General features: G+C 47.3%; 1 protein-coding gene across 1 annotated transcript in view; it reads left to right on the top strand.

Annotated features, from left to right (window-relative positions):
- Positions 1 to 12,104, top strand: part of NDUFA4L2 (NDUFA4 mitochondrial complex associated like 2) — a 49,523-nt gene that overhangs the window by 14,572 nt on the left and 22,847 nt on the right. Inside the window, exon 2 of the mRNA XM_048490671.1 lies at positions 7,701 to 7,789. Coding sequence (XP_048346628.1) covers positions 7,701 to 7,789 — 89 coding nt within the window. The remainder of the gene's footprint in view (positions 1 to 7,700; positions 7,790 to 12,104) is intronic.

Below are 12,104 nucleotides of genomic sequence, written 5' to 3'. Positions count from 1 at the left end.
GCTGACCTTCTGGTGGTAGCCAAAGATTTCCTGGGAGTACAACTGATTTCCAGGCACAGAACTTAGTTCCCCTGGAGAATATGGCTGCTTGGGAGGGAAGACTGGATGCGATTATACCCCATTTATTTATTTATTTATTTATTTTTCAGTTTTCTAGACCGCCCCATCCCCTAAGGGCTCTGGGCGGTGTACAACATAATAACCATCGTATACAAATAAAAACAGATGAAACCTTTAAAAGCAGCGGTAAAATGAGAGACTAAATATAATAATTAAAGTTAATTTGTAAAATGGCGTCCGACAATTTCGTTTCCAAACCCTCTTTCAAGGAGGGAAGGACAGCAAATCCCAGAATAACAAAGGCACAGATGTAAAGGCCACGGGAGGGGGGCACGATCAACGGCTGGTACCTCCAAAGGCCCGGCGGAACAGCTCCGTCTGACAGGCCCTGCGGAATTCCGTAAGGCCCCGCAGGGCCCGGACAGCTGGTGGAAGAGCGTTCCACCAGGCTGGGGCCAGGGCTGTAAAGGCCCTGGCCCGCGTGGAGGCCAGCCGTATCATCGAGGGGCCAGGGACCACCAGTAAATTGGCCTCCGCTGAGCGAAGAGGCCGTATTGGGACATGTGGGGTGATGCGGTCCCGGAGATACCATTGAAGTCCTTTCTCTCCCCAAACCCCACCCTCCTCAGTGTCCACTCATGAATTTTGAGGATTTTCCCAATCCAGAGCTGGCAACTCTACTTTCAAGGTTCTAATTTGCCCCGCAGGAGAAACCAACAGGCATCATATTTGCCCCGCAGGAGAAACCAACAGGAGCCCCCCTCCCTGTTTGGCCCTCGTCTGACCCTGACATCTGGGTCATTTGTCATCTTACGGGGCCACCATGCCTCCCTTTGGGGGGTAGGGAGGGAATCTTCAAATTAAGATGCTGGACCCCGTTCATATTTTTATTCTCTTGATGATTATTGCTTAATTGTTGCTGCCTTTTAATGTTTTTACTTGCCCTGTATTGTTGCTTTTATTTGTTGTACACCGCCCAGAGCCTTTTGGGGATGGGGCGGTATGAAAGCCTCAAAAATAAATAAATAAATAAATAAAATAGGGGTTGCTGGCGTCCCCCTATGACACACAAGAACCCTCTATGACACACAATCTTCAAACTATGGCCCTCCAGATGTTCAGAGACTACAATTCCCATGAGACCTACCACTTGGCCATGCTGGCAGGGGCTGATCGGAATTGTAGTCCATGAACATCTGGAGGGGCCATAGTTTGAAGACCCCTGCACAAGAGCTTCAATAGGGGTGTCTGAGGTAAGAAAAATGGCACGCCCCAGAACCATGATGTTACATATGCGTACCTCTAACAGCTGCTATTTACTCTCAAGAAAGCACATGGGAGACTGGGTCAGAAACATCCTATCGTCATTTCTAATTCCATCCTCATTTGAGTAACAGTTTTCAGCGAGTCATGACATCAGTTAATAACAGCACAGGCACCAGCCAATCTGTGCTGTGCCATTTGTTTTGTCCAAGCTCAATCCCTAGTGAAGAAAAATGTACCCTCGGTGTGAACGTAGCAAGGGAATTACTATTCTGGCCCTGCTGCTCCAAAAACGTGTTGTCGGTCTTCACCCCTTGTTCCCAGAGGAGCTTAGCTAATTGCCTCCCATAGCAAACCAGTCTTTTGGTTTTATCCCCACAGAGCCTGCAACAGCCTTCAACATGTGGGCTCCCAGTTCTGCCAAGGACCAGAGAGCAACCTACACAGCTCAGTCACTAAACCCACGTTTGCATGAGCTCCCCGACCATTGCATTCTTTGTTTGCTTGGCCTTTATGGCAATAGTTGGGATTATACAACACCTGGCTGTTTTTGTTTCCTGGAGGGCAGGGGGTGGACAGGGGGGGTTCATTATGCTCCAAATATCTAGGTGGGTACAAGAGGCCAGTGCAATTTGGGAAAGGTCAAACGGCTGCTGTATCCTTTCGGATTGAGGCTTCGCGCCTCCAGCCTCCTGGGGATTCACAGAGCAGGCTGGGAAGGAAATTACCTTGGAATTGGATACAAAAGCTGTTGGCGTTCAGGGCAGCTTCATTAAATAGGGATGGTAGCCGGGGCCTGGGAGCCACGCGAACAGAAGCAGCCTGGCATATGTGCGTGTTTGCAGAAAGCTCCAGACGGGACCGAAGAGAACAACCTCAGCAGGCGATACAGTCGAGCGCTGTACACGGTGTTTTTCATTGCAAAGCTGAAGATGAGAGAGAGTTTTTAAGACATCATTAGCCTTGGTGTACTCACTCATTTCTTTAGTCTCCTTGTTGCTTCTGTTCGAACTGGTTTTGAAGGTTCTGGAAACAGCACAAATTACCTGCAGCTTCTGTTTCTGCAAAGGAACAGCAGGGTAAAAGAGAGCCAGTGCGGTTCAGAATAGTAGCGGAAGGCCTGAGGAGTTATCACAGTGGTTAAGAGTGATAGATTCTAATCTAGAGAACCGGGTTTGATTCCCCACTCCTCCACGTGAGTAGTCGCCTCTTATCTGGGGAGCTGGATGGTTTCCTTGCTCCTACACATAAAGCCTGCTAGGTGAGCTTAGGCTAGTCACGGTTCTGTCAGAACTCTCTCAGCCCCACCTGCCTCACAAGATGTCTGTTGTAAGGAGGGAAAGGAAGGGAAAGCCACCTTGAGTCTGCTTACGGCAGTGATGGCAAACCTTTTCGAGACCGAGTGCCCAAACTGCAACCCAAAACCCACTTATTTATCGCAAAGTGCCAACATGGCAATTTAACTTTTTAAAGTTGTTTTATCATTGTTGTTCACCGCCCTGAGCCCCTAGGGGGAGGGCGGTTTAGAAATCAAATAAATAAATAAATAAACCTGAATACTGAGGTTTTAGTATAGAAAAAACAGTTGGCTCCAAGGCGTGCGTTACTCGGGAGTAAGCTTGGTGGTAGTTGGTGGCTTTGCTTTGAAGCAACTGTGCAACGCTTCGAACAGGTGAATCACGACCCTCGGAGGGTTTACTCAGAAGCAAGGCCCATTGCCAGCAACCGAGCTTACTCCCAGGTAAAGGATCATGCTTTAGTTCTTCCCATGAAAATCAGTAGGGTTTTAACAGTGCTTAACAGGGTTACCTACACTGCTTCCCCAAAACTAGGTCTTAGGTTTAATGCTAATAATCTCCCTGAAATAATTACACTATTATCACATGACGAACTCTGTGCACGCGTGCCCACAGAGAGGACTCTGAGTGCCACCTCTGGCACCTGTGCCATAGGTTCGCCACCACTGGCTTACGGGATAGAAACGCGGGGTATAAATCCAAACTTTTCTCTTATTGTTATTAGTGAATGGTGCTCAGTAGAGCCACAGGCAGCATGTCAAAGAGCCACATGTGGCTCCTAAGCCACCGAGTGATCATCCCTGCATTAAACTCTTCCACTGATCCAGCATAGATCTTCCATTCCTAGTAAGGTGGACAGCAGTGGTCCTGGGTACGAAGGTGTACAGTGGCTGCATCATCTGGTACAGGATCAGGGCAGGTCTGCATGAATTCTGCACATTTAAAAAAGTCAACATTCTGCAACTTGTACAAATTATGAAAAGTAGATTTTGCATGTTTGATGCTGCTTTTGCCATGGAAAGGAAGGGCAAGGAAATCCATTGCTGGGGAGGCACATTTCTGAAGGCACAGTCTCAAAACTTTCCTGGTCTCATCAGGAGACTTCCCTAATGATACCCCCCACGTTTGGTGCAGTTTGGTTCAGGGGGGCCAAAGTTATGGACCCTCCAAACTGTAGCCCCCATCTCCTATTAACTCCCATTGGAAACAATGGGGGATAGGGGCACCCCCTTTGGGAGTCCATAACTTTGGACTCCTTGAACCAAACCTCACCAAACCTGGGGGGTAGCATAAAAACAGTCTCCTGATGATACGCTGAAAATTTGGTGCCACTAGCCTAAAAACTGCGCCCCCTGCAGGCCAAAAATGGAAAGCCACTAAAAATACCCAAAAACGAACCCTGCATTTTGATGCCCCCCACAAGGTGATGCCCTGGGCAGCTGCCCACCTTGCCCAATGGGCATTATGCCCCTGTCCATAGGGCACTGAAGCCCTCACCTCCCTAGTCAGCCACATCCTTCATATCACCTTTGAGGGTCTCTAGTTCTGCCCTGTTGGTGTTCCAGTAAATCCCTGCCCAAAGGTATGTGTGTGTGTGTGGAGAGTAGGTAGATACTCAACAATTTAACATTGTGGAACCTCTGGGAAGGGGGAAACAGAGTTGAGGGAAAGTCTATTATCGCCTCATATAGGGCTTGGGGTAGCAGCACAAAAACAGGAAAACTATCAGGAGAATAGAGGCAGTTGGGCCTTGCCAGGGGAAGGACAAGAACTCAGATAGGTCTAAAACTCAGGATCCAATGAAGGCAGGAATAAAGCAGGTATCTTGTGTTACCTTAGGGAAATAGTAGGTTAGGGACTTGCGAGGGAACTGAAGGAAATATTCCAAGGGACACGCTAACCCCGTTTCAATAATCTGAGATTCCCGTGTTTAAGGAGGAGTTCCATCCTTTCTGTCTGTCTGATAGAAACATCCTGTCAGCTCACTAAAACTGTGGGTGTGAGAAAGTTTAACAACTGGTTTAAAGCAGAGTTCTGCTCTCCCTTGCTGTAATAAGCAATGCCCTCTTATATTCCTTATCTTCTCCACCAAACCATTAAGCACCAAGCCCTTCTAAAGAAGAGACAATACATTTATTCTTTAGCCTTTTGGAAGAAGAAGAAGAAGAAGAAGAAGAAGAAGAAGAAGAAGAAGAAGAAGAAGAAGAAGAAGAAGAAGAAGAAGAAGAAGAAGAAGAAGAAGAAGAAGAAGAGGAGGAGGAGGAGGAGGAGGAGGAGGAGGAGGAGGAGGAGTTTGGATTTATATCCCCCCCTTTCTCTCCTGCAGGAGACTCAAAGGGGCTGACAATCTCCTTGCCCTTCCCCCCTCACAACAAACACCCTGTGAGGTGGGTGGGGCTGAGAGAGCTCCGAGAAGCTGTGACTAGCCCAAGGTCACCCAGCTGGATGTGTGGGAATGCACAGGCTAATCTGAATTCACCAGATAAGCCTCCACAGCTCAGGCGGCAGAGCTGGGAATCAAACCCGGTTCCTCCAGATTAGATGCATGAGCTCTTAACCTCCTACGCCACTGCTGCTCCCCCTTTCTCTCCTGTATGGAGACTCATATGGAGAAGAAGAAGAAGGTGCACATTTAAGGTCTCACCCATATCAATGCTATCTTCCAAGTCTTATCCCCTTCAGCCACCATTTTTTCTCCACACACCCCCCCTCCCCACAATACTGGATGATTTTTTTTAAAAAAGTGATTATTAGTTCGTTGCATGAAAATGGAATAGAGGCTTATTTGTTTAGAGGAAGAAGAAGAGTTTGGATTTATATCCTCCCTTTCTCTCCTGTAAGGAGACTCAAAGGGGCTTATAATCTCCTTGCCCTTCCCCCCTCACAACAAACACCCTGTGAGGTGGGTGGGGATGAGAGAGCTCTGAAGAACTGTGACTGGCCCAAGGTCACCCAGCTGGCAGGTGTTGGAGTGCACAAGCTAATCTGGTTCCCCAGATAAACCTCCCCAGCTCAAGTGGCAGAGCGGGGAATCAAACCCAGTTCCTCCAGATTAGATACATGAGCTCTTAACCTCCTACGCCACTGCTGCTCCACTGCTGTAAAAAGAAGAAGTTGGTGTGGATCACTCCAGGAAAAGGGGAGGGGGGGAATTATCTCAGATTCCTGTCGTGCTTCCCCAGGGTTCCTCTATAATAGCAGCATGTCGTCCAGCACAGTTATTTATTAAAATCACCTTACTGACCACTTCCTGCTGGAAGGTGTGACAAGGTGGGTGTAGAGCTCAGATAGCACCTGGCCACCACGCCTTCTGGCTGGGATATATGAGCGAATGGATCTTCTGACGAAATGAGCTTTGACTCATAAAAATGTATACCCTGGAAGATTTTGTTGGTCTTTTAAGGTGCTACTGCAGTCAAATTTTGTTTTTAGCCTTCAGATCAGTTTCTATGATTTCCGTATGAATTGCCCACATCCTTCCAAGTCCTGTTATTATCCTAAAGAGCAGCAACTTCTTTCTTCAAAAATGAAAAGCCAACATTCTGAGAAAGTGGATTTTTGTTCCCTTCCAGCTCTCATGTCTGTCCTTGTGCAAAACTGCAGGACATATACAGCTCAGAGTAAGACTCCTCAAACGCAAGGCCACATCATGACCTGGATGAATTAACTTTCCATTTGAGCCAGGCAGTGGCGTAGCTGGGGAAAATGGAGCCCAGGACGAAATCTGAGTTTTGCGCCCCCAGAACCAACCTTCACCAAACCTGGGTGGTATCAGCAGGGACAGAGACTCATCCTTATGGGATACGCACCTAGGGTTTTCCCTAGTGAAGTTTGATTCAGAAGGGGTCCAAAGTTATGGACCCTCAAAGTGATAGCCCCATCTACTATTAGCTCCCCATTGGGAACAGTGGAGGGTGGGGCCACCCCCTTATGTGTGGTCCCATATCTTTGGACCCACCTGGAACCAAACTTCACCAAACTCCTGGCTGGTATCATCAGGAGAGTTCCACCTGACTTGATAAGCCTGAGAGGGAATTTTGGTTGCCAGCTAGCCTAAAAAACTGCGTGCCCTCCTGCAGTCCAAAAATCGAGAAAATCGAAACAGTAAAAAATAAGCTAGGAAAGTTTTCACAAACAAACCTGCAATTTTTGCGCCCACCACAAGGTGGCGCCCGGGGCACTTGTCCCCGGATGTCCCCATGGTAGCTACGCCTGTGGAGCCAGGTCCCCATTCACAGTCACTAACACAGTTTAGAATGCCCTGTCCCCTGTGTTAGCATTCATCAGAACCACCTGTGTGCCACAATGCTCGACAGTGTTGAGCATAGCAGACTGGCTAAAGGACGTTAAGGAATCACCACTCTGAATTAAGTGATATTCACTTTGCACCTTAGGAAGGAGGCAAAGGGGGGAAATGTGGAGCTTGGCTTGATAGGGGCGGATGAAGGAGGATGCAATCTGAATAGAGGGGTCGAGGGTGGGTAAGTGGATGGATACAAAAAAATCCATCAAGGGTGGGATGAAACAGAGCATGGAAGAGTAGTGAGTGAGTTGCTATAAATAATGGCTTTGGTTTTAGTCAACAAAGATGCTCAAATCGTCAAGTCCCAAGTCTGGAGTGAACAGAAGCCACCATTCCATCAGTTACTTCCCTGTTGACAAAAAGCCCCAGACAACCATTAAGAGTCCAGCAGGTGGAAGAAAAAAATGATCCCCTTCAATTGTCCCTGGATCCCTCCCCCCCCCCCAACCCCAGTTCCAGCATGGATCATTAAATGACCCCCACAAAAAATCCTGCAAGCTGGGGAGCAGCAATCAATTCCTCATCCCCCAGATCCAATTCCTACCCACAACACAGTCATTTTTCTCCCCCTGTTTTAATTCAGTCACTCATGCTGACAGTTACACTGTGTACGGGAGCTGGGCTACACGATTGCTGTGCCATATTTTCTCTGTAAATCTCCCAATGTGTCAGGGCTCCCTTTCACTCTCTTAAGACCTCGTGATAAATATTCATTTTATTTGAGGGGTTTTTTTAAAAAAAAATCTCCCTCCCTCTCTCTCTCTCTCTCTTTGCAGCTTATCCCCCTCATTGGTTTCATCGGACTCGGGCTGGGTAGTGCTGCCCTGTACCTGTTGAGGCTGGCCCTCTTCAGTCCAGATGTGAGGTGAGTGCCTTCAGGGGAGTTAGAGCGAGATAAGCGTGAGGCTGCACTTCCGGGAATGTGGGTTCCATTCTTTGGGCTACTTATTACAACTAGATTACTGTGGCAGCGGTACTGTGAAATATAACAAGATTAATGTTGGAATAAGCGACTTCTGCATGCCTGGACACTGGGGAGTGCTGTGTATCTCACTCTAACTGTGATGTTGCCTCTCTTGTTTGCCCTCCTTGTCTGGGCCAGGAGACCGCCCAGTGGTGGGATCCAAACATTTTAGTAACAGGTTCCCATGGTGGTGGGATTCAAACTGTGGCGTAGCGCCAATGGGGCTGGGCAGAGCACGACAGGGGCGTGAATGGGCATTCCAGGGGCAGGGCATTCCTGGGCAGGGCTGTGGCAAGGACGCAGCCGCTGCGCCGGTCCTTGGGCAGGAAACAAATGCACGCAGGCGCAGGCTGCCACGCACACCGGTGCACCTCCTGCTAGACTGCTTCAAGTTCTGCGCGCTACTGCTGAGAGGAGGGGCGTAACTAAGGCAAAAATTATGTGGCAAAATCACTAATTAGTAACCCCCTCCCAGCACACACAAATAATTAGTAACCTACTCTTGGGAACCTGTGAGAACCTGCTGGATCCCACCTCTGAGACCGCCCACTAACTTCCTTTCTTCCCCATGCTGGCTTCACTTTTGTCCTAGCCTTTCATCTGAGCACATGGTCAATGGCTGCCAGCTCAGTGGGGCTTTCCCACTGAAGCACTCTCTCACTTGCACACACGTGATAGCGCGGTAGAGTGCCCACTTGTCGTAGGGATAGTAATCCTTAGACTAGGGTTTCTTTCTATCTACCTTTTTTCCTGGAACAAAGCTGTGAACTGGAGATGCTTGAATAAATGTAAGTTTTACCTTTTACATTTATCTCTTGAGAAGTTTCTATAAACTGCACTCACACACACTACTGGGCAGATCCATTCTAAACAAAATCTAACAATTAATGTGGCAGCAGCATTGTTTCAAATCGCTATTGGTGTGGAAGATTTGCCCAACTGAGGTGCACAGAAAGGAGCACAGGTTGTGTCAAAAATTATGCAAGCTGACGATGAAGGGAGCAAAATGAGGAAAGGATTGCTAAAAATATGAAGGCAAACAATAAGCATTTCTTCAAATTGACCAGGAGCAAGAAGTCAGCTAGGGAGGCAGTTGGGATGTTGGATAACAAAGGAATTAAAAATTGTCGAAGGCTTTCCATGGCCGTAATCAATGGAGTGTTGTGGAGTTTCCGGGCTGTATGGCCATGTTCCAGTAGCATTTTCTCCTGATGTTTCACCTGCATCTGGGGCTGGCATCTTCAGAGGTTCTGATGGTAGTAAAGTAAGTGGAGTTTATATACCTGTGGAACGCCCAGGGTGGGAGAAAGAACCATTTGCATTGGTTAACAAGTGTAAAGGGTGCAATTAGCAAGTGTGATTTGCACCCTTTACACTTGGTAACCAGTGCAAATGGTTCTTTCTCCCACCCTGGACATTCCACGGGTATATATACCCCACTTGCTTTACTACCTGAAGATGCCAGCCCCAGATGCAGGCGAAACGTCAGGAGAAAATGCTACTGGAACACGGCCATACAGCCCGGAAACCCTACAACACTCCAGAATTAAACATTACTCAAGGAAGATGGGAAGATGGCAGAGAAATTGAATGAGTTCTTTGGGTCCGTTTTCACTGTGGGAACTGGGAGCCACATACACACACTAGAGCCCCAGTTTTGAAAAACTGGATCAAATTGAACTAATAAGAGATGAAGTTCTAGGACTAGGAGGCAAGCTGAAAACTAATAAATCTCCAGGTCCAGATGGTATACTCCCGAGGGTTTTTAAGGAACTCAGACATGAAACTGTTGATCTACTATCCGGTATGTGTAACTTGTCACTAAAATCAGCATCTGCGTCAGAGGACTAGAAAGTGGCAAATGTCACAACAATTTTTAAAAAGATGTCCACAGGTGACCCAGGAAATGGTTTGTCTAGCATCTGTTCCAGGTATATTAGTAGAAACTTATTAAAGATGGAACTATTAAGCGCATTGAGGAACTAAGTCTGCTAAGGGAAGTCCTGTTTTACCAACTGTTTGGAGTTCTTTATGCAGGATAGGAAGCCTGTGGACAAGAGTGATTGAGTCTTGAACTTTGAGAAAGCGTTTGACCACGTACCTCACCAAAAGTTCCTAAGTAGACTTGACAGTTGTGGAATAAGAGGACAGGTACTCTTAGGGTTTAAAAGATGGTAACATGGCAACAAACAGAGTTGTAATAAATGGATAGTTCTGGCAGTGGAGGAAGTGACCAGTGGAGTCCCACAATGATCAGGGTTATTTAGTTTTTTTCACAAATTATCTGGAATTGGATGCGAGCAGTCAGGTTTGCAGATGGTATCAAACTGTGGTAAAACCCAAAATGGGTTGTGAAGAGCTATAGGAGGATCCGATCTAAATTGGATAAGTGGGCATCAAAATGGCAAAGAAAGTTCAGTGTTTTGTTGAAGGCTTTCACGGCCGGATTCAACTGGTTGTGGTGAGTTTTCCGGGCTGTGTGGCCGTGGTCTGGTGGATCTTGTTCCTGACGTTTCGCCTGCATCTGTGGCTGGCATCTTCAGAGGTGTATCACAGAGGGAAGTCTGTCTTCCCTCTGTGATACACCTCTGAAGATGCCAGTCACAGATGCAGGCAAAACGTTAGGAACAAGATCCACCAGACCACGGCCACACAGCCGAAAAGTTCAGTGTTGTTAAGTCTAAGATGATGCACACTTGAACAAAAAAATCCTAGCTTTAAATGTATGCTGAGCTGGCTGAGTCCAAGATTGAAAGAGAGGTTGGGGTTATAGTGGATGGTTCAGTAAAAATGTTATAGTGGATGGTTCGATTAAAATGTCGACGTGTGTGGCATTGACGAAAAAGGCAAATTCCATGCTGGGGATTATTAAGAAAGAAGCTGGGACTAAAACCGCCCATGGATAGATCTATAGTGCAGCCTCATTTAGAATACAGTGTACAGTTCTGATCGCTGTTATCTCAAAAAGGATATTACAAAGCTGGAAAAAGTACAGTATTTGCAATTTCCTTTTTGAAAGGAAAATCCAGAGACTTTTCAGTGTAGAAAAGGGGAGATGTGATAGAAGTTTATATTTTATTTATTTATTTATTTATTTATTTATTTATTTATTTATTTATTATTTATTTATTATTTATTTATTTATTTATTTATTTATTTATTTATTTATTTATTTATTTATTTTATTAGGCTTTTATACCGCCCCATCCCCGAAGGGCTCTGGGCGGTGTACAGCATATAGCAGTGGTGGCGAACCTTTGGCACTCCAGATGTTATGGACTACAATTCCCATCAGCCCCTGCCAGCATAGCCAATTGGCCATGCTGGCAGGGGCTGATGGAAATCGTAGTCCATAACATCTGGAGTGCCAAAGGTTCGCCACCACGGGCATATAGAAATAGCAGTATAAAACAATCAAACATTTAAAAGTAGCGATAAAAATGAAAGGTTTAAATTATGCAACAGATCACGGTAAATGGAGGCATAGTTGGCGTCCAGTGTTCCAGATTAAAATTCCCCCTCCCCCGAAAAAAGGGAGGCATGGTGAGTCTCGGTAGATGGTAAGTGACCTAGATGACAGGCCACAAAAGGGGGGGGCACCATTAGCGGTCGTGTTGAGCCCCTCCAAAGGCCGGGCATGGAACAGTCTCCGTGGCATTTTACAGGCTCCCTGCAAGAACTCGCCATGGTTGTCCCAGAGGGCCTCGGATGGCCCCCCCTGGAGGGAAGAAGCTGCTCCACCAGGCCGGGGCCAGGGTTGTATAGAATTGTGCATGGGGTGGAGAAAGCGGGTAGAGGAAGCTTTCTCCCTCTCCTGTAAAACTAGTACTAAGAGGCACCCAGTTAAGTTGATGGTACTCGATACAAGACAGATAGGCAGCCCCATTTGGGCAGGGGGTGAATTTCCTCTGGTGCCAGCGCAGCCCTGCGCCAGTGCAGGTGTCCACCCTACCGGTGCAAGGGGCAAATGTGCTAGCTGCGGGGTTACTTACCCCACTGGCCGGGCACCGCACAGCTACACAGTGCCCGGTCTGGAAGCTGCCACCCTCTCCCAGGCCTGCTGGCACAAAAAACTGCACCAGCATGGCTGGGGGCATTCTGGGAGGGGGGTGGGTGGGGTGGAGCTGACCTTCGCCTCCACTGCCTACTTGGCCTCCATGTGCCACTGGATTCAGCATCAGAGATAAACCACCTTTTTTGTGGTATATCTCTATTA

Source organism: Sphaerodactylus townsendi, linkage group LG03, assembly GCF_021028975.2.
Source record: "Sphaerodactylus townsendi isolate TG3544 linkage group LG03, MPM_Stown_v2.3, whole genome shotgun sequence".
NCBI lineage: Eukaryota > Metazoa > Chordata > Lepidosauria > Squamata > Sphaerodactylidae > Sphaerodactylus > Sphaerodactylus townsendi.
The sequence above is the reverse complement of the archived record's forward strand: the minus strand, read 5'-3'. Positions and strand labels throughout refer to the sequence as shown.